The sequence below is a fragment of the Geotrypetes seraphini genome, chromosome 7, assembly GCF_902459505.1.
Source record: "Geotrypetes seraphini chromosome 7, aGeoSer1.1, whole genome shotgun sequence".
NCBI classification, from domain to species: Eukaryota; Metazoa; Chordata; class Amphibia; order Gymnophiona; family Dermophiidae; genus Geotrypetes; species Geotrypetes seraphini.
The window spans coordinates 122514380-122540706 of NC_047090.1; the positions used below are offsets into that span (position 1 = coordinate 122514380).

The 26327-nt window shown below is 44.3% G+C and overlaps 1 protein-coding gene across 2 annotated transcripts in view; it reads left to right on the forward strand.

Annotated features, from left to right (window-relative positions):
- The first annotated feature begins 463 nt into the window (after positions 1-463).
- The window catches only part of PLCB2 (phospholipase C beta 2), a 166000-nt gene continuing 140136 nt past the window's right edge, over positions 464-26327 (forward strand). For both annotated transcript variants that reach the window (XM_033953411.1, XM_033953410.1), the window contains exons 1-2: positions 464-704; positions 20206-20283. In XM_033953411.1, coding sequence (XP_033809302.1) covers positions 621-704; positions 20206-20283 — 162 coding nt within the window. In that variant the 5' untranslated portion in view covers positions 464-620. The remainder of the gene's footprint in view (positions 705-20205; positions 20284-26327) is intronic.

Here is a 26327-nt window from a genome sequence, read left to right on the forward strand (position 1 = left end):
ACTCCATCAAATGCAAATGAAAAGACAGAAAACACTGAAGACTGAAAGGCTCTGTAGAACTGCAGTGAGCCTGAAAGTTAAAAAGAAAAGGGAAGCAGTACATTGAAAGTGGAAGTGCTGTTTAACTTGGACTGGAAAGAAAGGGGAAGAGCCCCCCTCACTCTCTCTCAAGATCATGCAGGGAAAGCTGTTGAAACAATTTATCTAAGGTTATGCGGTGAAAGCCAGCCTGTCAAAGACACAAGCTCAGAATAAGGAAGTTTAGAGCCTTTGCAGCTTTGTTGCAATCATCCGGCAGCCAATGCCATGGGGTTGTTTTTTTTTTTTTTTTGTTTTTTTTTCCAGTACTGCCATCTGTAACTCCTGCCGTGCTTTTTACTCCCATGAGGGCAAAGTTGGGTACCTAGATCAGACTCGGTTGCTCGCCCAATTTACATACAATGTAATTAGAGTCTTGCGCTCATTTGTTTGAGCGGTCTGGATTATAAAAGAGCTTTTACTCCCCGAAGTTCGCCGGTTGAGAATCTGATGCAGGACCTGATGTGAGAGGTGAAAAAAACAACAACCCAGAAGAGGCAGAGGGAGGACCCAAGCGAGCAGTCTAACCCTGCTGCCCCAGCATGTCAAATCTCACCCAGGTCCTGGCGCCCCCGCAGGTGAAGGAATACCTCTGCAAGGGGGAGCGCTTCATCAAGTGGGACGATGTGAGTACCTCGTTGTTGATCTACCTTATCTCTGGCGTGGTTTGAATGAGTGGATGGAATGTGCGCCACACCACAGCTCTAGGGCGCGTTAGCTATCGCTCTGCGGCCTTTTGGGGTTATGCCCGCTGCGTTCCCTCGTGCTATTCTGAGGTCGTGTAAGCAGGGCTGGCTCTAACCGTCAGATCGACTAGGCCAGAGGTAGGGAACTCCGGTCCTGAGAGCCATATTCCAGTCGGGTTTTCAGGATTTCCTCAATGAATATGCATTGAAAGCAGTGCATGCAAATAGATCTCATGCATATTCATTGGGGAAATCCTGAAAACCCAACTGGAATATGGCTCTCGAGGACCGGAGTTCCCCCATCTCTGGACTAGGCGGTGGCCTAGGGCACCGGCTTCTAAAAAGCGGTTGCAGCCAACAGCAGAACAGGTCCTGACGGCATCTCTAACTCGAAGAACAGCCGCCCTCTGCTTTTACACTTTTATACAGCAGATTGCTACAGGATCCTTTTAGGACGGGCGGTTATAACTGTTTCATTATCAACATCTTAGGTCAGGGGTCCTCGAGAACCGGAGCCAGGTCAGGTTTTCAGAATATATCCACAATGAATATGTATGAGATGGATCTGCATGCACTGCCTCCTTGAGATGCAAATCTATCTCAGTGATTCCCAACCCTGTCCTGGAGGAACACCAGGCCAATCGGGTTTTCAGGCTAGCCCTAATGAATATGCATGAGAGAGATTTGCATATGATGGAAGTGATAGGCATGCAAATTTGCTTCATGCATATTCATTAGGGCTAGCCTGAAAACCCGATTGGCCTGGTGTTCCTCCAGGACAGGGTTGGGAACCACTGATCTATCTTATGCATATTTATCGTGAATATCCTGAAAACCTGACCTGGCTCCGGCTCTTGAGGATCAGAATTGCCTACCCCTGTCTTAGGTGGAAAAGGTGTCTAGGTGTGGAAGGGGCACAAGGTACAGGTTCATCTAGGTTGCATAATATTTCCTCATGCTTTGTGTACTTTGTGTAAGTCAGTGGTTCCCAACCCTGTCCTGCTGGACCACCAGGCCAATCGGGTTTTCAGGATAGCCCTAATGAATATGCATGGAGCAGATTTGCATGCTTGTCACTTCCATTACATTACATTACATTAATGACTTCTATTCCGCCTGTACCTTGCAGTTCTAAGCGGATTACATCAAAAGATAACTGGACATTTCCAGGATGAGGGATACAATTAAAGACATTGGGCCTAATACAACAAGAAGATAGCTAGACGTTTCCAGGAAGATGAATACAATTAAAAGCGTTAGGTCTGAAACAATTTTGAAGGGAAGATACTGGGAGGGGGAGAGAGGGAAAAAGAAAAAGGAGTTAGTACATTTGGATGAATTTCTTAAATAGCAGTGTTTTGATTTCTTTTCGGAAAGCTTTGATGTCAGTTGATGCTGTCAGTAAGTTGGTGATTGAGGGGTCCAATTTAGCTGCATGTGTTGCTAGTAGGTTGTCGTACATCTTTTTGCGCTTGGTTCCTTTAAAAGGGGGGTGGGAGAAGGGGGATTGAGTTCTCCTCTGTCTGGATGAGAGGTTCCTGTTTAGGCGGATGTTTAGGTAGGTGGGTGCCGTTCCGTTTAATGTTTTGAATAATATGCAGCAGAGTTTGAATTGGATGCGGGCTTGTATTGGAAGCCAGTGTGAATCTAGGAAGGCGTTGGTGATGTGGTCAAATTTTCCAAGGGAATAGATCAGTCTGAGGGCAGTGTTTTGCACGGTCTGTAGTTGTTTTATTAAGTAGGTGGGACAAGGAAGGTAGAGAATATTGCAATAGTCCATTAGACTTAGGACTAGGGATTGGACTACGAGTCTGTAATGTTCTTTGCCGAAGAATTTTCTGATGTTGCGCATGGTGAAGAATGCTTTTTTGTGTGATTTTGTTGATTTGCAAATCTCGCTCATGCATATTTATTAGGGCTAGCTTGAAAACCCGATTGGCCTGGTGGTCCTCCACTGGTGTAAGTGACCTCTTGTAGCTGGTCTTGGACCAGTGTGGCTAAATGGTAGAGCTGCTGCCTCTACACCCAGAAGTTGTGAGATCAAATCTCAGTGCCGCTCCTTGTGACCCTGAGCGAGTTATTTAATCATTCAGTGCCCACTGCTTTGAATACCACTGCCACAAAAAGGTGGTATAAAACCCCCATTCTCTTCTCTCCCCTTTATACTTCTTAGCCCTCCTTTCATTTTCCTCTGATCACAATATATAGTATAACTCAGGGGTCTCAAAGTCCCTCCTTGAGGGCCGCAATCTATGTGCATGCACTGCTTTCAATGCATATTCATTGGGGAAATCCTGAAAACCCGACTGGATTGCGGCCCTCAAGGAGGGACTTTGAGATCCCTGTGTTTCCTAAAGGTACACAGGAGTCAGTCACCCACATTCCAATCATTGGAGCTGGTGCAGCAGTATTGCAGTTTCACTCAACTAGGGCAGGGGTAGGCAATTCTGGTCCTCGAGAGCCGGAGCCAGGTCAGGTTTTCAGGATATCCACAATGAATATACATGAGATAGATTTGCATCTCAAGGAGGCAGTGCAGGCAAATCCATCTCATACATATTCATTGTGGATATCCTGAAAACCTGACCTGGCTCCGGCTCTCGAGGACCGGAATTGCCTACCCCTGTACTAGGGGCAAGCAGTCCCAGTCCCTCAGAACTTATCTGCCTTTCAAACAGCATTGCTACAGCACTTCCTATAGTAGAAACATGCCTTGTGGGTTTGTACTCCCATTAGTGGGAACACTAGTTTTCTCTTGCTGCATTTTCTCAGAAGGAAAAGGATAGCCCTCTTTCTAACTACTACCTAATTGGGATGCGCTGCCACTTTAAAATAACATGAAAACATCGTTATCTTTGTTACATCATTTTGTGTTCTTCCCCCATCTGAAATGTTTGTTGTTTTTATGTATGATAAAACATTTTAGTGCACGCCAGTCACAAAACTTTAACAAAGCTTACATGTGGCAATAAAATTTAACATAGTACATGTGTTGGATAATATGTCATGTGTGAAATGAATGATCCACATGGCAAAATTCAGTGATATAAACATATTTTAGCTAGTATAGTTACCAAATTAAAGGCTAGTATTTAACTTAATCTGTGTATTCTGCACTGCTGTCTGGTAGATTCGAGGGGCCGCTGAAAAGTTCTCAGCCCAACCAAGAAGAGAATGATGTGGAGCCATTAAACTTACAAGTTATTCCACACTTTTCTTGACACTTTCCATTTCAATGAGGCAAATGCATCTAGTAAAAGGCACAAGTATGGGGAAACCAAGCCATTGTGACATTACCAATGAAGTTGACTTTTAGGCATTGGTGGAATGAGGCATTATGACATCACAATATGAGAGGCTGCTGAAAAGTTCTCAGCCCAACCAAGAAGAGAATGATGTGGAGCCATGAAACTTACAGGTTATTCCACACTTTTCTTGATACTTTTCATTCCAATGATATGAAATTTTAAAAAAGAAGAAAAGTGTGGAATATTATAAGAATATAAGAATTGCCATCTCCGGATCAGACCCTGGATCCATCAAGTCCGGTGATCCGCACATGCGGAAGCCCCGCCAGGTGTACCCTGGCATAGTTTTAGTCCCCATATCACTTTATGCTTCTCAAGGGAGATGTGCATCTAATTTACCCTTACCTGTATCACTCTATGCCACTCTTAAGGAGTGAGGAGGCCATAAGCCAAAGTTGAATGGTGACCATAGAAATGTCTGGGCACCAAATGGCAAATCTGAAGCCCGAAGAGGACTTTTATAAAAGTATTATTTAAGAGTATAGGGGGCATTGGAATTTATTTGATGTTTATCTCAGTCAATGTCTTACTTAGTGACTACAATTGATACTCTTAAGGAGATGTGCAATGTGCATCTAATTTACCCTTAAATCCTAGAACGGTGGATTCTGCAATTACTTCCTCTGGGAGAGCATTCCAGGTGTCCACCACTCGCTACGTAAAACAGAACTTCCTGATATTCGTCCTGGACCTGTCCCCCCTCAGCTTCAGTCTATGTCCTCTTGTCCGTGTCACATTGGACATTGTAAATAACTGCTTTCCCTGCTCCATTTTGTCGAATCCTTTCAGTATTTTGAAAGTCTCGATCAGATCCCCTTGCAATCTTCTCTTCTCAAGGGAGAACAACCCCAGTCGCCTAAGTTGTTCCTCGTAGTCCAGGTTCTCCATACCTTTCACTAGCTTCATTGCTCGTCTCTGCACCCTCTCTAGCAGTTTTAATCCTTCTTTAGGTATGGAGACCAATGCTGGACGGAGTATTCCAGGTGCGGTCTGACCATGGCTCTGTAGAGCGGTATTACAACTTTCTCTGATCTACTCGTAATTCCCTTCTTTATCATGCCTAGCATTCTATTTGCTTTCTTTGCCGCTGCCGCACATTGCACCGACGGTTTCAGGGTCCTATTTATCAGTACACCCAGGTCCTTTTCCTGTTCGGTCTTTCCCAGAGTTACACCTGACATACTATACTTATGATCTTTATTTTTTCTGCCTAAATGCATCACTTTGCATTTTTCCACATTAAAATTCATCTGCCATTTATCTGCCCACTTCTCCAATTGATTCAAGTCGCTCTGGAGTTCCTCGCTGTCCTGCGATCTGATTGCCTGGCATAGCTCTGTTTCATCTGCAAACTCGATGATTTCACTGGATGTTCCTTCTTCCAGGTCATTTATGAAAATATTAAATAAGATGGGCCCAAGTACTGAGCCCTGGGGTACACCGCTAGTCACTTTTTCCCATTCTGAGAACTTCCCATTTATGCCCACTCTCTGTTTTCTGTTCTCTAGCCATTTGCCTATCCATCTTAGTATATCTCCCTTTTTTCCATGGCCTTGTAATTTCCTGAGAAGTCTTACACGTGGAACCTTGTCAAACGCTTTCTGAAAGTCCAAGTATACAATATCCACCGGTTCTCCACTATCATTTTGTCTGTTCACTGTCTCAAAAAATTGAAGTAGCTCGTCAAACATGATTTTCCTTTCCTGAACCCATGTTGATTGGCTCTCATCAGGTCATGTGTGTCTAGGTGCCAGACTATGCTATCTTTGATCAGCGTCTCAACCATCTTTCCAGGTACAGACGTGAGACTCACAGGTCTGTAGTTGACTGGCACTCCTCTCGATCCTTTTTTAAGTATCAGCGTGACGTTCGCTATCTTCCAGTCATCCGGTATCTGTCCTGTTTTGATTGACAGGTTGGCAAGTTTTTGCAATAGTTCTCCGATTTCAAATTTCAGTTCTTTTAGGACTCTCGGATGAATTCCATCCGGTCCAGGAGATTTATCACTTTTAAGTTTGTCGATCTGGTGGTAAATCTGGTCCAAGTCTACTTCTACTGTGATGAAGCTGTCCTGTACGACTCCCTTGAACACTTTCACTGTGTCAGGTATTGTTGCGGTGTCTTCCTTTGTAAAGACAGACGCAAAGAAGGAATTCAGTCTGTCTGCAATTTGTTTGTCATCCTTAATGCACCCTTTTCCTCCCAGGTCGTCCAGGGGTCCCAACGCCTCCCGTGCAGGTTTTTTCCCTTTTACGTATCTAAAAAAGGGCTTGAAATTTTGGGCCTCTCGCGCTATTTTCTCCTCGTAGACCTTTTTGGCAACCCTCACCACCTTGTGACATTTTTTCTGATCATCTCTATGTTTGTTCCAAGCTTCGGATGTTTTCATGCGTTTCCACGTCTTAAAGGAGTCCTTATTTTCATTTATGGCTTCCTTCACCTCTTTGGTAAGCCACGCTGGCTCTCTTTTGCCTTTGGTTTTCTTTACATTGAACATCCGCGGAATGTAGAGGCTTTGTGCTTCCGTGATAGCATTTTTCAGTAGGGACCATGCCTGTTCCACCGTTATGACTTTGCCCATCTTTTTCTTGATCCGTTATTTCACCATGGCTCTCATGCTGTCGTATCTTCCCTTTTTAAAGTTTAAAGTTGTGGTTGAGGTTTTGGTACCTTTCCCTTTCCTGACATCAAGTTTGAAGTTGATCATGTTGTGATCGCTCGTCCCCAGCGGGACCGTGACTTCTACTTCCTTTGCCGGACCAGTAATGCCATTTAGGACCAAGTCCAAGGTGATGTTTCCTCTCGTCGGCTCTACTACCATCTGTTCCAGGAACTTTGCCTCCTTGCTACAGTTGGAGGCTCCCAGGTCCCAGTCTATCCCCGGGAAATTTAAATCCCCCAAGATTATGACATTACCTGTCTTACATTCTTGTTTAATTTCCTCTATCATTTCCAAGTCTGTCTCCTCCCTCTGTCCCGGCGGTCGGTAGTAAAGGCCAATCTTTATGTCAGCATCGTTGTGTCTGGGAATCCTGATCCAGAGGGATTCCAGCTTCTCTTTCTCTTCCGCCATAGTCTCTCTCATGGATTCTAATCCTTCCCGAACATATAGGGGCAATACCTCCACCTTTCTGCCCCACTCTATCTTTTCTGTACAGTTTGTATCCCTGTAGTACTGTGTCCCATTTGTTTTCGTTATTCTACCATGTTTCTGTTATGCCAATGATTTCCAGTTCATCATTTTTTGCTATTGCTTCTAACTCTCCCATTTTGTTTCCCAAACTTCTAGCATTCGTATACATACATTTGAGTTCCCTTTGTGTTACCTTCTTGGACTTTTTAAGCTTAGCAGTATCTACTGTTTCTTCCACGGTATCCTTTTCTTCTGCTGTGTTGTCTTTCTCATTTGCTCGGGTCGCGAGCTGAAGGGGTGTGGCTAAAGGGGCTCGCCCCTTTTGAGCCCCTTCGGAGCCCAAGAGGAGCAGGGAGTAGGGCTATCATAATTCCTTCTATGGGGCATCCTGTCGCCCGGGCCATTGACTGGTGGTCGACTGTCAGCTTTCCCCTGTCCTTTAGTTTAAAGCCTTCTCTATGGCCCTCTTCATGTTGCCTGCCAGTACTCTTACTCCTTCCTTGTTGAGGTGCAGTCCGTCTTTTCTGTAGTACTTGCTTTTTCCCCAGAACGCCGTCCAGTTGCGCACAAAGTCAAAGCCTTCCTCTTCACAACATTGTCTCATCCAGGCGTTGATTGCTTACAGTTCCCCTTGTCTCTTTGCATCCCTCTTGGTACCGGTATCTTGTGTCATGGTTCCACATCATTCCTTTCTCGGTTTAGCTGAGAAATGAGGGGAATATTATAAAGGTCATCAAAAGCTAGATGCCAAGATGTGGCATGATAAGCGCTAATTCTATGTCTGCATCTGGGTGCCCAGGGTCTATTTTAGAATAAATTGTCATTTAGTTGCCAACATTAAAACATGCTCACTTACACCATGAATACACATGCTCACTTATACCATGAATACACATGCCTAAAGAAGGCACTTTGGTTTGCAACTTACAATATTTTGGGGAAAATTCTCAAAACTGAATGGTAAAATACAACAGGCTGCTACCAAGGTTGCTATTGTAACGATTTCAGAAAGGCGAGTCATTCTCAAAAGACCCCACTTGCAAATGAGGTTCACGGATGTTCCCCTAGACTCACTAAATTTATATGAGATGAGTCACGCAGAATACACCCACATCTTAAAAAAAACAAACAATCACACCAAACCAGCACATGCATCCTCCCGACACCCTCTCCTGGCAGCGGGAGAGATGCCCACTCCCTCCCGCCACGTCACGCAATCCCCCGACACTACTATTGCCCCCCACCCCCCACACACAGTAGGAGAAAATGCCATTCCCTCCCACTGCATTGCACAATCCCCAAACACTACTGCCAACCCATGTCAGCAGTGGTAAGGATGCCCATGTATATCTGCCATCGCCCCCCCCCCCTTGACAACTGCCTCCGTGCTCCTGATGAACTCCCGCTTCTCCCTACCTTATTGACGAAGTCCGGCCGGAGGGATGCCTACCCACTCTGGCTGGCAGGCCTGCCTCTTACAAAATGGCGGCCTGCCCCTTCCCAGTGCATCCTGGGATGCCAGGGAGGGGCCTAAGGCTCTGATTGGCCCAGGTGCTCAAGGCTCCTCCATATCCAATGCTCAAAACTCAACAATAAAAAACCCAAATATGTCATTGGAAAGTCAATTAGCCAAGTCCCCTGAGCTTTAATACAGCTCAGGGGCAGTGTTATTGATGGAAGCAGGCTGGGAAGAGCAGGTAAAGCTGCTGTGTGGTGTACTGTGTGCTAATGTTTGTGTGCACATGTGTGCAGTATAAGTGTTCCATGCATGGAATGGTGAGTGTGTGTTCTGGGCTGAGTGAAAAACCAGTCAGTTGGAGACTGGCTTTGATGGGAGATGGATACTGCAATGTACATATGGCCAGGGAAGGGTTCTTTTAAGAATTACTTGCGCTAACACCATGCAATTTTAGTTGGGCTTTAATGAGCTTTGTGTGAGAAGCTGCCTGAATGATTCTGAAGCATTTTGAAGTCTTCCCTTGTGATTTTCTATACATGGTTTTGTGTTGAAGGTCTATAGCAGGGATCTCAAAGTCCCTCATTGAGGGCAACAATCCAGTCGGTTTTCAGGATTTCCCCAATGAATATGCATTGAAAGCAGTGCATGCACATAGATCTCATGCATATTCATTGCGGAAATCCTGAAAACCTGACTGGATTGCGGCCCTCAAGGAGGGACTTTGAGACCCCTAGTCTATAGGGAGACCTCAGAGAGCTAGGAAAAAGGAGCGGGAGAAGTCTCTGCTTGAAAAGTATTTGTGAACCTGTTTTGGTGAGAGTCTGAGTCATTTTTGTGTGATTTGGGGGCTTGAGGTGATTGTCCGACTCCTATGAGGAAAATCTTGGATTAGAACATGGTTCTACTACTATTCCTACTAATCATTTTATAGTGCTACTAGAAATGTGTGGTGCTGTACTTCAAAACATAGAAAAGGCAGTCCCTGCTCAAAAGAGCTTTCAATCTAGTCAAGGTGGACAAACTGGGTGACCAAGATGGTGGCGGTGTGAATCTGCCAGGAGGAATCTAATCTAATCTAATCTAAACTTTAAGTTTATATACCGCATCATCTCAACGAATATGGAGCTCGACACGGTTTACAAGAACTTAAATAATAGGTAGAGAAGGATAAAGGTTTGCATGAAACTTATGTGTAGAAGGGAGGAGGAAAAGGGGGGAGGATAGAGTTACAATTTGGTAAAAAGCCAAGTTTTCAGTTGTTTGCAGAATAATTGGAGGGAGCCCAGGTTCCGCAATGGGATGGTGAGGTCGTTCCAAAGTCCTGTGATTTTGAAAAGAAGGGATTTTCCCAGTTTGCCTGCATAGTGAATGCCGCGTAGAGAGGGGAAAGCTAGTTTATACCTTTGGGTGGTTCTGGAAGAGTCGGGACTGGAGGAGTTGAAAGATAGTGGGATAAGGGGAGGAAGGATACCGTGAATGATCTTAAAAGCCAGGCAGGAACATTTGAAATGGATTCTGGAGATCATTGGGAGCCAGTGTAGTTTGGCAAGAAGTGGGGAGGCATGATCAGATTTGCGTTTTGAAAAGATCAATTTGGCTGCAATATTCTGGATTAGTTGGAGTCTTTGAAGACTTTTTTTGATAGATTTAAGTAGATGGCATTGCAGTAATCTAGTTTGGATAGGATGATGGATTGGACAAGGACGGCAAAATGTTCTTGGCTGAAGTAGGATCTTACTTTTCTCAGCATGTGGAGGCTGAAAAAACATGATTTTGCCAAGGAATTGAGGTGGTCATTGAGGGAGAGAGAGGAATAGATAATGATGCCAAGGACTTTGCATGAGAATTCAAGCTGTAGTGTATCGCCTGTGGGTAGTGCGAAAAGGGTGAGCAGGTGTTCGAATTTTGGGCCGAGCCAGAGTAATTTTGTTTTTGATTCGTTTAGTTTCATCTGTACCGAGAAGGACCAGGAGCGGAGTCTCATTATGCAAGCTGTAATTTTCTCGTGGAGGTTAGTGAGGTTCTGGTCTGTCTCAAGGAGGACAAGGATGTCATCCGCGTATGTGTAGATTGTTTCAAGGGGGGATAGTTGAAAGAGTTTCAGGGAGGACATGTAGATGTTAAAGAGAATAAGGGAAAGGGGTGATCCCTGAGGAACACCGCAGGATGGTGTCCAAGGAGTGGACATGGTGCCATTTGTATTGACAGTGTAGGAGCGGGAGCGTAGGAAGTTTGAGAACCACTTTAGGACGGTGGAGTTGATTCCGATCTCGGAAAGTTGGTAAAGTAGTATGTCGTGGTGGACGACATCGAAAGCAGCAAAAAGATCAAATTGTAGTAGGACAGCAAATTTGTTACGTGAATGTAGTTGTTGCACCTTTGAAATTAGGGAAACTAGGAGGGATTCGGTGCTGAAGCTGGGTCTGAAGCCATATTGGTAGGGATGGAGAATGGAGAATCTCTCGAGATAGGAAGAGAGCTGGGTAGTAACTATGGTTTCTAGGAGTTTGGTAAGTAGAGGGATATTTGCTATGGGACGGTAGTTTGCTATGGGACGGTAGGAAGGTCAGAGATTCTGCTGGTTGTTATACCTTTTGTTCGAGGCCGCATACAAAGAGGAAGGGGGTGGTGAGGACTGTTCCCCCTTGTGCAGCAGATGATCGACTGCAGACCATTCATTGGAGACCGGAGATGGTGTCCCCTCTTTCAGGAAAGGTGAAGAACTTGCCAGATAGTAACCAGAGCCACCTCCTATGTTCTGAATCCTGAGCAGTTCTATCTTTATGCGATATCTCATAGCTGGTTAAGTCCCGAATATCCCAATTTAGTGGGTAAACGTTAGCCGACTCCACAAAACTAGCATGGTATTGAATATCCAGGAATAATGCCAGCAGTGGTCAGCAAAATGCTAATTGCTGCTTGCTGAATATTGTACCCCCCTCTCCCTCCTCTAGTTACCAATAACTGGGGTTAACCGTAAAGTATCTTAAGAAGGATATGGCGATACTCGAGAGAGTTCAGAGAAGAGCAACAAGAATGATAAAGGACATGGAAAACCTTTCATATGCTGGGAGGCTGGAGAAGCTGGGGCTCTTTTCCCTGGAAAAGCGGAGACTTAGAGGGGACATGGTAGAAACTTACAATATCATGAAGGGAATAGAGAAGGTAGAGAGGGACAGATTCTTCAGACTGGTGGGGGCAACTAAAACAAGAGGGCACTCAAAAAAATTGAAGGGAGACAGATTCAGAACAAATGCTAGGAATTTCTTCTTCACTCAGAGGGTGGTGGATACCTGGAATGCGCTTCCGGAGGAGGTGTTAGAGCAGAATACAATTTTGGGTTTCATAAAGGGACTGGACGAGTTCCTGAAGGCAAAGGGGATTGAAGGGTATAATTAGAGGGGCACTAAACAGGACAAGATGTCTTAGTAAGGGATTACTTACAGGTCATTGACCTGGGGGGCCGCCGCAGGAGTGGAATGCTGGGCGCGATGGACCTATGGTCTGACTCGGCAGAGGCGATGCTTATGTTCTTATGTTGAAAACTCCCTCCCCATCTTAATTCTGTAATCTTGATTAGTAAAGCTAAGCAGACAAACCACACTATTTAGATCTTTTATATCCTTTTGATTAAATAAGGTTTCATGATCCATCATTTTGCCTCTTTTTTATGTTTGTTGTACACATTATAGTAGATATTGTTTTTCCATATATCTTTGGCTTTTCATTCATAATCGGCCATAGAGTTGCACAACCTTCATCATAGCAATATGCTCTCTGGTAAATAAGGGCTCCTTTTACTAAACTGCGTTAGCATTTTTAGCTCACGCTGAATTGCGCACGCTAAACCTGTGCTACGTGGCTAGAACTAACGCCAGCTGAAATTCTATGAGTTCTTTTGTTTCCTTATCCCTTCAGAGAATACAGATATCATCTATGTAGTGCAGGGGTGTCCAACCTTTTGGCTTCCCTGGGCCGCATTGGCCGAAAAAAAATTTTCTGGGGCCGCACAAACACTAACAATAGCCGATGAGCCAAAAAAAGGTTGAGCAGGTCCCAAATTTGCAATCACTAATATAGAAAATGTACATATCTAATAATAAACCTTCATTAAAGGGACACTGTGGAGAGTAACCCTAAAAAGCAATAATACTTACCCTGACTGAGTGATCCTCCACGTGCACCGCTGACAGTAGGAGCAGCCACAGGCTTCCACATTCCCACTCTGATGAGCAGGGATGCGCACTCCTGGTTCTCCCATTCACTTCTATTACAGCTACGGTGAGCCTCTTCAGAGGTAAGCCTCATCAGAGTGGGGATGCTAAATCAGCTATCAGGAGCGCATGTGGAGGTTTAATCAGGGTAAATATTACTGCTTTTTTGGGCTTCCCACTTTGAGCTTAGGCTCCCTCAAAATGAACATCTCCCCTGTTGTAGCTAGTAGGGATCCCCAAGCCTCACCAACTGACAGCCACCTCCTCCCCCTTCAACTTCCCAAGTTCTGCAGCTGGCAGCAATATTGCAGAGCTGCTGCCTTCCCTCCTCCCTGCCCCCCCCTTTGGCTTTCATGCATGCATGAAAGCAGGGGCAGCTTGAGAATATTGCCATTGGCTGCAAAGCTTTGAGATTTTGAGTTGCCAGACTGGAGGAAGATCTCTTCAGTTGGCAGGGCTTGGGAATCCCCACTATTTATAAATTGCACTCAGGCAGGGAGAAACTTTGGTGCTCATCTGCTAATTTTGGGCTCGTCCCTCCCCCAAATCAGCTATATATGACTAAGCCACTGAATACAAAATTAATTGTGATGCACATATCCCAAAGCTAACATATTCCAGTTAATAAATTCAAAATAAAACCATTTTTTTCTACCTTGTTGACTGGATGTTTTGTTTTTCCATCATCTTGGTCCCAGTTTCTCTTTCTGGTTTTTCTCTATCTTCAACTAATTCTCTTTCCAGTGTCTGCTATCCATTTTTTTCTCCTTTTCTCTCGTTCCATTTCCTTCTTATGCCTGTCTCCAACGTATTGATTTTTCCCTTTCAGCTTTCTTAACTTTTCCTTTTCTGCCTCTGTCTACTCAAATCTTGCCTTCTTTCTCACCCTTCTTCTTTTTAAATGTTCAGCTATCTCTCAATTCTCCATCTTCTCTTTCTCTAGCTCTCCCATTTTCCATCTCACTCCTTTCCCAGCCTCCTATAGGGGAACTTCCTTGAGACAGCTTTGGCAAAACATGTCGGAATATTATCCCCTAGCCGCGTTGACTAAGATGCGTATTTTTCTATACTAAATTAAAATAAATGAAGTAGAAGAAATTAAATTAAAGTACATTTAAAAGTATATTTATAGCATTTGAGATTACTCTGCTTTGCAAATTCTGGTAAGTAGTTTTAGCTTATAGTTTGCTACTAGAAGCAGATTAGAAGGTTTATATTTTTGTCTTTCTGGTTTTATGATTAAGACGGTTCTTCTTTGTAGATTTCTCACTGGATATATCTGGAGGACAGATATGCAAAACAGAAACTTATCTGTCCTAGTGGTGCAAGATTCTGTTCACTACCTCTGTATATAGTGTTCCCCTCCTTTGCCTGTAATCTTATTGTGCTGAAATTATACATTTGTATCTCAACATTAGTAATAACCTATAGAAACATAGAAATATGATGGCAGATAAAGACCGAATGGCCCATGCTGTCTACCTATCCGCAGCATCCACTATCTCCTCTTCTCCCTCAAAGATCCCACGTGCCCATCCCACACTTTCTTGAATTCAGACAGAATTTATCTCCACTACCTCTACTGGGAGATTATTCCACGCATCTAACACCCTTCCTATAAAAAAGTATTTCCTTAGAATTCAAGGGTAGCCTCAAAAGCTTCTTATTTAAAGACGCATATGACTGTCAGTTGATCTATGGGACTTTCCAAGCTCATTTTCTATATTAAAATTGATTTTTCCCTTTCCCCATGTTATTATCCTTAATTGTTCTCTCTTTCTTTCAAATTGTATTTCTCCCACTATCCTATTGTCTCATGTAAATAAAGTTATGTCATTAATAGTTTGTTAACTGGACCCCTTTTATAATTTTTTACTGTAAAACGCTTAGAATTTATGATTAGCGTTTTTTCAAATTTTTAATAAACTTGAAACTTGATTACCCCTGAGCCAATCTCCTTTAACTTCATCCTGTGCCCTTTCACTCTGGAGTTTCCTTTCAATTGAAAGACTTGCCTCATGCACATTTGTACCACATAGATATTTAAATATCTCTATCATATCTCCCCGCTCCTGCCTTTCCTCCAAAGTATACGAATTGAGATTTTTGATTCTGTCCCCATACACTGATATTCAGCCAGTGGTAGATAGCGTTTTTATAAATGCTGATGGTTGGCAGCTAAATTAGCCCCAAATATTCAGTGCCAGAGCAATTGTGAGCACTGGCCCTGAATGCCTGATGCTAATTGGAAAACCAGTGGCCAAAGGAGTTTATGCTAGCCAGTATTTGCTGCTAGTACCTGCATAGCTCGGCAAACTGAATTCAGATAGCTTTTGAGCTGTCCTAAATTCACCTGCTTAGCTATGGGGGTGCGGGCACTGAATAGTGCTGGCACTCGCATAAATGTGTATAACTGTTGGCTCCTCCCTAACCCCGCCCCTGCACCTCCCCTGACCTGCCCACTTTTACAATGGCTAATCAGAACCGATATTCAGTGGCACTGCCCGGTTAAGTGCTGCTGAATATTGGCAGTTAGGCCGCCATGAGCGATTTAAGCGGGCAGGAGCCTCTCCTGGCAATTTAAATCACTTTGAATATCAGGCGGAGAACTTGTACTATCAAACCTCCCTCCTGTCATCATTGGTCTAAATTTAAGAAAACAAAGCAAAAACTTCTCTGGTGATGTTTAAGCCCTAGTCCAATTTTTTTTTTAAAAAAACAACATTTTTATAGTATAAGAGAGGCTGAAACTGCTCTGTGCAGCTCTCCTAACAACCTGGGCCCCTGAGGTTTCCTCTCTGCGGTCACTCTTACTGGGAGAGGCTGGAACTGCCCTCATCTTCACGACATGGAGCCTCAGAATTTGAAGGCTCTCTTGTTACCTTATCATCCCTGTCATTCTCTTAAACCCAGTGCCTCCAATAATTTGACATTGCCCTCTGTTAAGTGGTTGTGTTCATTGCAGATGTGGGGGCTCCTGTTTTCTGGGTGCTGTGTTGGGGCTCTGGAATAGTCTTCCTGAGGAGCTTAAGGTGCTCATGGTTTACATGGTATTTCAAAAATGATTGAAGACATGGTAAACTAAACTAAACCAAACCTTAAGTTTGTATACCGCATTATCTCCATAAAGATAGAGCTTGGCATGGTTGACAGGTAATTCAATAAATGAGGGAAAGACATAAGAAATTAGAGGTTATGAAGAGGATAGCTAGCTTTACATTTTAAATAGATAGCTTTACGTTTTGGAGAAAAGCCAGGGTTTCAGATGCTTTCAGAATAATTGGAATGAACCTAGGTTCCGCAGCGGGACAGGGAGGTTATTCTAAAGCTCAGTGAATTTGAAGAAAAGGGAGTTCCCTAATTTACCTGCATACATGACGCCTTTTAATGAAGGGAAAGAGAGTTTGAGTATGTAGGCGGATCTGGTAGTGTCTGGTCTCGAAGAATTCTAGGATAGTGGGATTAGGGGAGGAAGAATGCCAAGTAGGACCTTGAAAATTAGGCAGGCACATTTAAAGTGAATCCTAGAAATCACCGGAAGCCAGTGAAGTTTTGACAGAAACGGGGAAACATGATCGAATATGCTTTTTGCGAAGATCAACCTAGCCACAGTGTTCTGGATCCGCTGAAGTCTTTGAAGATTTTTCTTGGTTAGACTTAGATAGATGGAATTACAATAGTCCAGTCTGGAAAGAATGTACAAGGACAGCAAAATGTTGTTGGCGGAAGCAGGATCTCACTTTCCTCAACATGTGAAACTAAAAAAACATTTTTTTTACCAGAGAGTTGAGATGATCATTAAAGGAAAGTGTAGAGTCAATAATGATGCCCAACACTTTGCTTGAGAATTCGATCTGCAGTGTGGGACCAGAAGGTAGTGGAATGAGTGTGGGTAACTGATCTAATTTTGGCTAATCATGGCTGTTCACTGTTTTTCTTCTTTTTCTGGGGGTGAGTATATTGGAGGAAGAGGATGGGAAGGGTAGGTTTATTTTACTTACAATACTGTATGTTGTGGTTTTTGTCTGTTGTATTTGTAATTATTGTACTCCATGCTATATGGTCTTTGGCTGAAAGTTGTGGACTATAAGACATTGTATTAAAAATTCTATTATAATTTCCTCTAGAGTCTCTAAGAAACTGTTCACCCAGTGAAAGATAAGTGATTTTGCAATGTGGAAATACACTTCTCCCTCTGTATTCACGGTGATTGGGGATGAACAGACCCATGAATACAGAAAAACCGCAAATAACTTTTTCATAAGTTTTTTGCGGTTTTCTATTAAAAACCTTCGGGAATATGATGAAACCGCGAATAACTTCCAATCTGCACTGCAAAAACAATAAATAAGAGCTATGTTTGCACACATTGCCGCTAGATCTGCATCAACAGCAGCAGAGCAACACATCTTTCTTGTGCACACTGGGAGGGAACCTCCGCAGAGCCGGGGTCAGACTTCCCCAGCGTCCAGACTTCCCCAACGACCGACGGTGCCAGAAAGTCCAGGGTTCTGGAGCAAGACCAAGCATGCGCAGAGCCCACCCACTCCCCTCCTTCCCAGCTCTGTGCTTGCATGTCATGCTCAGTCTCGCCCACCCATCCTTTCAGGTGGCAGCGCGCACCCCTAGCTCAAGCTCTGATTCAGCTCCCCTCCCCCTCATTTCTGGCATTGCCTCTAGCCCACGCAAACCGAGATGGACAACGAGGCAGCAGTGCCGAGCTCTGGGTCTGTTCCGCCCACTTGCACCATGCCTGGTTTTTAGGAGAGCAGCAGCCGTTGCAGCGTCCAGCTCTTCCCATGAGAACCAGGTAAGTGGAAGGCTCCCCACTCGTTCCCTGTTCCCCGGTTCAGCTCTCAGTGCCTGCGTGCTTGGTAATTATTCCAGCCCTTTCCCTTGTGCTCTTTCTTTGCCTTGCACTCCCCCTGCACTCATTACATTCCATTACGTTGATGTCTTCTATCCTGCCATTACCTTTCAGTTCTAGGCGGTTTACAGCAAGAAATTAGCCTGGGCATTCCCAGGGAGATTACAAGGTTGATAGCTATAGTATGCGTCGGGATCTGGGAAGGGTCGATACGGTTTGGTTAGATCATTTGACAAATTTCTTGAATAGTATGGTTTTCAGTTCTTTTCTGAATGTTTTGTAGTTGGGTGTTGTGGTCAGCAGATTTGAGAGGTGGTGGTCTATTTTTGCTGCTCTGGTGGCTAGTAGACCGTCATATTTTTTTTTGCTTTGCATGCCTTTGATTGGGGGGTGGGTAAAGTGTGCTTGAGTTCTCCTTGGTCTGGATGTGTTTTTCCTGATTAGGCGGTTGTTCAGATAGCTTGGTCCATTTCTATTTAGGGCTTTGAATAGGGTGCAGTAGAATTTGTGTTGTATGCGTGCGTGTACTGGGAGCCAGTGTGAGTCTTGGAAAGCTGAGGTAATGTGGTCGTATTTTTTCAGCGAGTATATTAGTCTTAGGGCTATATTTTGGACTGTTTGTAATTGTTTTAGCATGTTGATGATGTAATTTGGGGGGAGGAGCCAGCATGCTAAAAACTGCGAATAAGCGAAATCGCGAGTGCAGAAACTGCGAATATAGAGGGAGAAGTGTAATGACTGAATTTTTTATTTATTCCCAGCAATTGAAGTTTTTGTCCATTTCAAATGCTCCTGCCTGGCTTTTAAGATCATTCACGGCATCCTTCCTCCCCTAATCCCACTATCCTTTAACTCCTCGAGTCCTGACTCCACCAGACCCGCCCAAAGATATAAACTATCCTTCCCCCTCTCTACGCAGTATTCTCTATGTAGGTAAACTGGGAAAATCTCTTCTCTTCAAAATCACAGGGCTCTGGAACGACCTTACTATCCCGTTGGGGAACCTGGGCTCTCTCCAACTATTCCGCAAGCAACTGAAAACTTGGCTCTTCTCTAACATGTAATTCTATTCTCCCCCTTACTCTTCCATTCTATATATAAGCTCATGTAAACCTTTTCCTTTCTCTCCTTATATTTTAAGTTCTTGTAAACCGTGCCGAGCTCCACTTCCATGGAGAGGATGCGGTATATAAACTTAAGGTTTAGTTTAGTTTAGTTTTGAAATACCGTGTTTGAGCATGAACATTTACATATTGAAGCGTCCATTCACCATTTCACTCCAGATTTGTGGATCATGCTAGTTATTCAAAGGATTTATTGACTGTTTCAGCAATCTAATTCACCACAGATCTGTGGATTATACCAGCTATTAGCATATAGTAGGTAGTTGTCAATTGGATGACAGAAAGTTTGTGACAATATATGCTTTGGCTTCCTTTTATGAAGCTGCGTTAGGGTTTTTTATCGCTGGCTGCTCATAGGAATTCTATGAGCGTCAGATTTCTTCCCACCATGGCCGGTGATAATGCGGCTTCATAAAAGTGGAGGTTTATGTATTGCTGGTTGATCGAGTGAAGTTTTTTTCAGCTGATGAATGAAAGTGAGTCAACCCTGAGTCAACCCATTGTACGTTCCCTGTTGGGGCGCAATGGTGTTTGGGCTCTTGTCATCTGAGGCTTTTTCTCCACATATATATGGCGGTTGAATGGATTCTCGTTTTGATTGGATTTGAATGGTGATATTTGTGTGTTTAAATATCCAATTACCCTCTTTAATAATTGTAGTAGTTGAAATCACCCATTATTATTATAATACTGTTACCCAATGTGACAGCTTTCCTCATTTCACCAAACATTTCTTTGTGTTTATATACTGGCAAGTGTGACTGTGTGCCAGAGCGTGTGTGCAGTATTGGAGATAGTTATGGGAGTCTATTCTGTAAAGTAACATACACATTATGCTTCACATATGATTTTGATTATTTACACATTTAGGGGGAAGTTATCAATTTGAGCTATGCTTAAGATGGGTTATTTGATCATAAATCATTTTATCCCCTCTAGAAATTACCAGATATCTTCCTCTTGTAATACGTTTTTTTAAAAAAATTCTTTTGTAATCCGCCTTGAACCACAAGACAATGGCGGAATAGAAATCTCTAATGTAATGTAATTTTAGAAGAAGGTTCCATTTTATGCAATGAGCCCCTGTGCTAAGATATCTTGATTGGTGGTCAACTAACCTGTCTAATGTTAATAACTTTCCCTCTTAGCTTTTTGGAGGATCCTTTCTTTAAAAATTGAAATTTAATGTGTCAGTTGAAAGAGGAGTATGAAAGGGTGCTCACCTCTTTCTTAGTTTTTCAAAGTTGATATTGAGAAAAGCATGAGAAAAGAAAGAAGAGGGGATGGGTTGGAACTTGTGTATCACTCAGCTCTTCTTTGTGGTTCTTTTATTCAGGAAACCACCATTGCTTCTCCTGTAATTCTGCGAGTGGATCCCAAAGGTTATTATTTATACTGGACTTTTCAGAGCAAGGTGAGTACAGATCCTATCCAGTGGCATAAAAAGGGGGGTGGGGGGTGGACCGCCCCAGGCAGGGCCAGATTAACCAATAGGCCCAGTAGGCATATGCCTAGGGCCCGAAATAGTCAGGGGGGCCTGCTGAAGGACGATTTACCATGCCATTATTTTTCATACGGCAACAGGCCCCCCCTCTTCCCTCCCTTTATGGCAATGGGCCCCCACCCGACGACAACAGCACTAACCCCCCCCCCTGCATCAATGGACGGCAAGGCAGCCAATGTAGCCAAAAATCAAAAAGTAAAGAAAAACACAAAACCAGAATTATGGCTGGACTTCAGTGTCAGTAACTCAGTCCTCTTCACCAGCCTTTCAAGGATAGTGGTAAGTTTAGCAATGTTCTTTTTCTATGGAGGAGCAGTATAGAACAAAACACAAAGTTCTGGTTTACATGACCAAAAGACTTTTCCAAAGCCACAAAGTATACTGCCCAAAGCAGACACTCTGGTACAGGCTGACTGCAGCTAGGGAATTATACCAAACAGAGCTCCTCCGTGGCTGACGTTCCCTGCAGTAGCTTATAAGTAGTTAATTAACTTCCAGCTGTGAGGAGAGGAGAGCAAGCAAAAAATGCTCCATCGTTTGCAAATGTCCCAATAGTACAAAGCAACAAGCAGTGAGAGAGAATACCTCAGAGCCTAGCTCTGAAAAGTTAGACAATTCTGCTCACAAAATAAACTTAGTCACAAAACTGTACCAAACAAAAAAAACAGGTAAGAAAAAGTATCAAAACACTTCCCACCTTTCAGCTTGTGTCCATGACTTCACACTAGGCACACTGGTCATACTAATATCCATAGGTTCCCAGCCCTCCAACTGCTTCTCAATGGTGGGATCAGACTCCTCAGAAAGGTCCACCATCTCACACTCTTCTCCCAGCTCATTAGCATTCAGCTGGCGAGAGAAGTCATGCTGCCTCTCAGGATCACGTTCCCAGCTTCTCTGCCCCTCCCCCTCCCTGGGTCTCAACTGCCTTGTTTTAACAGGCTCCAAATCACCCCTCCCTGCTCTGACGAGGGGAAGGGAGAAAGCTCCCTCTGCAGCTGTGATGGGTCATGTGACAGCTTCCTGCCTTTCTGGGAGATGTACTTTCCTGGCTTCTGAGGTCTTATGAGATCCAGTAGCAGGCTTGGGAGAGTAACCTGCAACTGGCCTGAACTCTCCGTGGCAGTCATTGTCTGTCTAATCAATATTGGTGCAAGGGAGGTCAGCGCTATCATACTCAGCAGAGCCAACCTGGTCTGCTCTCCTGCACAGGGGCTTACTGCTCTTCCTAGTTATTCCTGTGACAAAGCTAGGAGGAGGGCTAGGTTTGTCACAAGACACAGTCATTGCGGGACCTTCTTGGAGCTAAGTTGGCTGCATTGCCCATTACTGAGGGGGGCCCGTTGCCATCTGAACAAAAAATGGTTGCGTTGGCTGCGTTGCCATTGATGCCGGCAGTTGGCTGCATTGATTGCCATGGATGCCGGGGAGGGACAGTGTTGTTGTCATCATCAATGCTGGGTAGGAGCCTGTTGCCGTAGGTGGGTGCGCGTTGCCATTGCTGTGTGGAAAGGGTGGTGTAGGGAGAGAAAGGGAGAATAAGCTGATGGAATTGGTGTGCGGGGAAAGGGGAAAACAAGGAGGAAGGAGACTGGATGGATTTAGGTCGGAGGGAAAGAAAGGGGGCTAATGTTGATGGAATTGGTGTGCAGGGAAAGGGGGAAAACAAGGAGGAAGGACACTGAATGTATTTAGGTCAGAGGGAAAGAAAGGGGGCTAATGTTGATGGAATTGGTGTGTAGAGAAAGGAGGAAAACAAGGAGGAATACTGGATGGATTTAGGCTGGAGGGAAAGAAAGAGGGCAGATGCTCATGGAAGTGGAGAGAGGAGAGAGTGAAATGCCAGACCATGGGGGTGTGGGTGTGGGAGAGAGAAGGGAAGAAGAGGAGAGGAGAGAGATACCAGATCATTGGAGAAGGGAATGGAAGAAGATGGATGCCAGACCAATGGGGGTGAAGGGAAAAATGGAAGGGGGAGGCATACAGTTTCTGGAAGTGGCATAGGACAGGATAGTTGGGAAGAGAAATGGAGAGATGAAGGACCCTTGGGTGGTGGGGAAGGAGGGAGACATGCTGGATGAAAGGGTAGTTGAAAAAAGGACAGATGGTGGATCTGGGGATGGTGGGGTCCATTGCCGAAGCTGCAGATATGGACACAAAAAAAAGGAAAGATGCCAGACCTCCGAGGGAGAGAAGGGAAACGGAAGGGGAGGACAGAGTTGGAAGATGGATAGTTAGCATGGAGAAAGAAGAAAACGACAAATGGGCAGGAGACCCTGGCAAGCCAATTATTAGAAGACAACCAGAGCCTGGGACCAACAAAAGGTAGAAAAAATAATTTTATTTTCTATTTTGGGATTACAATATTTATTTTGTTTATACCACAGAGCCGGGGTTGGAGATGTTGTAACCTTATATGTCTTCTAAGACTAAGCCTTAGTCACTTAGGGGTTCTTTTATTAAGGTGCACATTTAGCATGGGCAAATCAGTTAGCGTACCTTAATAAAAAGACCCCTAAGTATCTTAATTTAAAATTTGACCCATGACTTAGCCTTTTTTTTTTCAGATTTCGGCCCATTATGTGATTGATTTTGACACCTCTGATGTAGAGTGAGGCAGTTAGGCGATGTAAACTTGGTTATTAATATAGACTTATATTTTGGATAGTATCACTGCTTTACAATATATTTGAATGCTTTTATATATGTATTGAAAGGGTTCAGAGTTAATGTCCTGGGTAAGTAGGTGTGAAGGGAAAGAAGGGGGATTTGTTCAGGGTGACAGGTCAAAAGCGCACGACGACAAAGGCGTACTGACAACCCAGCGCAGACAACTGAGTGCAAGGTGGTAGCGCGCCGAAGAAAAACAGCATTTTAAAGGGCTCCGATGGGGTGTGTGTGGGGGATCCCCCCCACTTTACTTAACAGAGATCGCCCCGGCGTTGTGGGGGATTTGTGGGGTTGTAACCCCCCACATTATACTGAAAATTTCACTTTTTTCCTAAAAAAGAGGGAAAAAGTTAATTTTTCAGTAAATGAGGGGGGTTACAAACCCCCCACAACGCCGGCGTGATCTCTGTTAAGCAAAGTGGGGGGGTTCCCCACCAACACCCCCCGTCAGAGCCCCTTAAAATACTGTTTTTCTTCGGCGCGCTTCCGCTTTGCACTCAGTTGTCTGCGCTGGGTTGTCGGTGCGCTTTTGTCTAGGAACCTTTGTTCAGAGATGTTTGGGGGTTGCATAGAAGAAAAACTGTTTGCTGCTATGCTAATCTTTGTTTTGAATTTAAAAAAAAGAAATATAAGTGGAAATAAAAAAGTAAATAAGAAAACAGATAAATGGGGGCGGGGCATGGGTGAGGCAGGCCCATGGGGGCCCAGTGTACTTGTATGCCTAGGGGACCTCGAAGAATTAATCCTGCCCTGGCCCAGGTGCCATCTTTGGGGGGGGGCATTGGCGCTTCTCCTCATCTCTGCTCCCTCCCTTCCCGTGTACCTCTTGAAATGTTTGCTGGCCCAAGTAGCATCTTCTATTTGTTGCTCATGCCACCATTGGCTCCCTTCTGACATTACTTCCTGGTTGTGGGACCAGGATGTGATGTCAGAAGGCAGCCAATTCCGCTAGTGAACATTTCAAGAGATACATGGGGGGCAGAGAGGCACCCAAGTGGCGGAGAAGAGTTGGGGGGGGGGGGTGCAAGGCGTAGTGCTGCCGGGCCCTACGCCACCGATCCTGTCTGAAAACATTCAGTGGAATTATACTGTTAAAACAGAAACTGAGTATTTCTCCTTGGAACCCCTTGTAGCTTGTTCTGGAAACACCCTGAGGGTTAGGGTATTCCTTTTAAATGACAATCTGAAAATGCTTATTGGGGGTTATTTACTAATGGTTAGAATGTGCTGACTTAGAGTGCATTTTATTCCTATGGGCTCTGTTTGATCTCAGGTTCTTGATGCTTTAGTTTTTTCTTCTTCTTCTTCATGTACACATGTATGTGGGAAGTTACAACGTGATCTGTGGTAGTTTACAGTGCTGAACTCACCTGCAGGAAGAGTGACACCAAGGGGTTGGGGTGGGATGAGAGGGGACTGCCATATTGGCAGCAGTAGCAGCCACTAGGTGGCAGGGTACACACATATGTAGGTTCTCTTGCCTGAATCTCACTATACCCAGTCCCAGATTTCAATTACTACTTGGTTTGGGTCAATGTTCCCTCTAAGCTGTGCAGGAATTCTCTACCTACATTCCTGCTAGTAGTAGGCCTGTTTCAATATCATATTTTTCGATATCAAGAGATGGTTAAGTTCTGCAGGACTTGTCTGTCCCTAGTGATTGAAACACTGGCATAGAGAATGACAGGGGGAAAAAACCTGTCCCCGTCACCGCCCCGTCCCCGGCCCACCATCCTCTGCACCGCCCCGTCACCGCCATTCCATTCACCGCCCCGTCACCGTCACTGCCATCCCTTTCACCGCCCCGTCACCGCCACTGCCATCCCATTCACCGCCCCGTCACAGTCCCCGCAGCATCCATATAAGCCTTAGTACTCTAATATTTAGCGTATTCCATTCTTATAAATCAAAGTTCCTGCTGCTGAACTAGAGAAAGAGATGTTCAGCTGGCAGGGCTTTGTTTATAAATTTTTATTAACACAACTAATATACCACCATAATGTTTCCGACAGAGGACAAGTATGCAATAAATGCATTTTGCTGTTTCAATGCCAGTGCTCAGCAGAACAACAGACAGCAATATGGACATTCACCTTATGTAGTACTTTTTTAATATATAAAAATAGGCAAAATTAGTTGCTGTTTTATCATTATATTTTCTTGCCATTATAGTATTCTTCATTGATCATTTTTCTTTTTAAATTCAAAACAAATTCAACCTATCTTGTGTCCCAGCATGAATTCATGTTTCACTCAATTGGCTGTTTCAAGGAAATTAACCCTCCAACTTCCATTTGCAAAATTCCCAATGTTGTTCCTTCTATGAGCAATATTTAAATTATGAGGAACAACATTGGGTATTTTTGCTGAATTGTGTGACACCATTTGGGCTGAACATGAAGATTGAAAATGCCTGGTTAGCCCTGGACAGATGATTTGAACAGCCAGGAGCCTGTCCTGGCCATTTAAATCATTTTGAATATCTAGTCCAATGATAACAGAATTAGGGTGATTATAGAAACAGAACTTTGTTGATCACTAAAAACAGTGGAGACTAAGGGTCTATCAAGCTCAGCATCCTGTCTTTGACACTGGCCAGTCTTGGTCTTTGGAACTGCCCATTGTGTCAGAAGCAATAGGGATTAAGTGACTTGCCCAGGGTCACAAGGAGTGTAGTGTAGCTCTAACCACTGGATTTAGAAGTTGGCTTCTTTTGGGATCTTTAACTCATCATCGCTAGGACTCGAATCTGAGTCCGTGGCACCTAACATAGAATGGAATTAGTATGGCAAAGTAATGAAGAATGGTCCAGCAGCCCCCACACTCCCTCCACCTCACCTTATATTCGTTCCGAGTTTGCCGGCTTCCTTTTTCCCTAGCCACACGCATTCAAAAAGCCGTGCATTTAGCCAGCTCCCTCCCTCCACCTCACCTTAAATTTCGAGTTTTCCGGCTTCCTTTTTTCCGAGCCGCACGTGTTCAAAAATCCGTGCACGCGCGGCTGCGCGAGTCAATCAAACTTCTCCTCTCCTGCAACTTCCTGTTTCCGGTTGCGTCAGAGGAGAAGATTGATTGACTCGCGCAGCCACGCGTGCACGGATTTTTGAACACGTGCGGCTCGGAAAAAAGGAAGCCGGAAAACTTGAAATTTAAGGTGAGGTGGAGGGAGGGAGCTGGCTAAATGCTACGGGCGGGCGGGCGGTGGCTGTGGGGACCGCGCGATCCTTGATACCTCACTGCGGAGACAAGACCATTCACCGCCCCGCGGGCGGTGAATGGCCTTG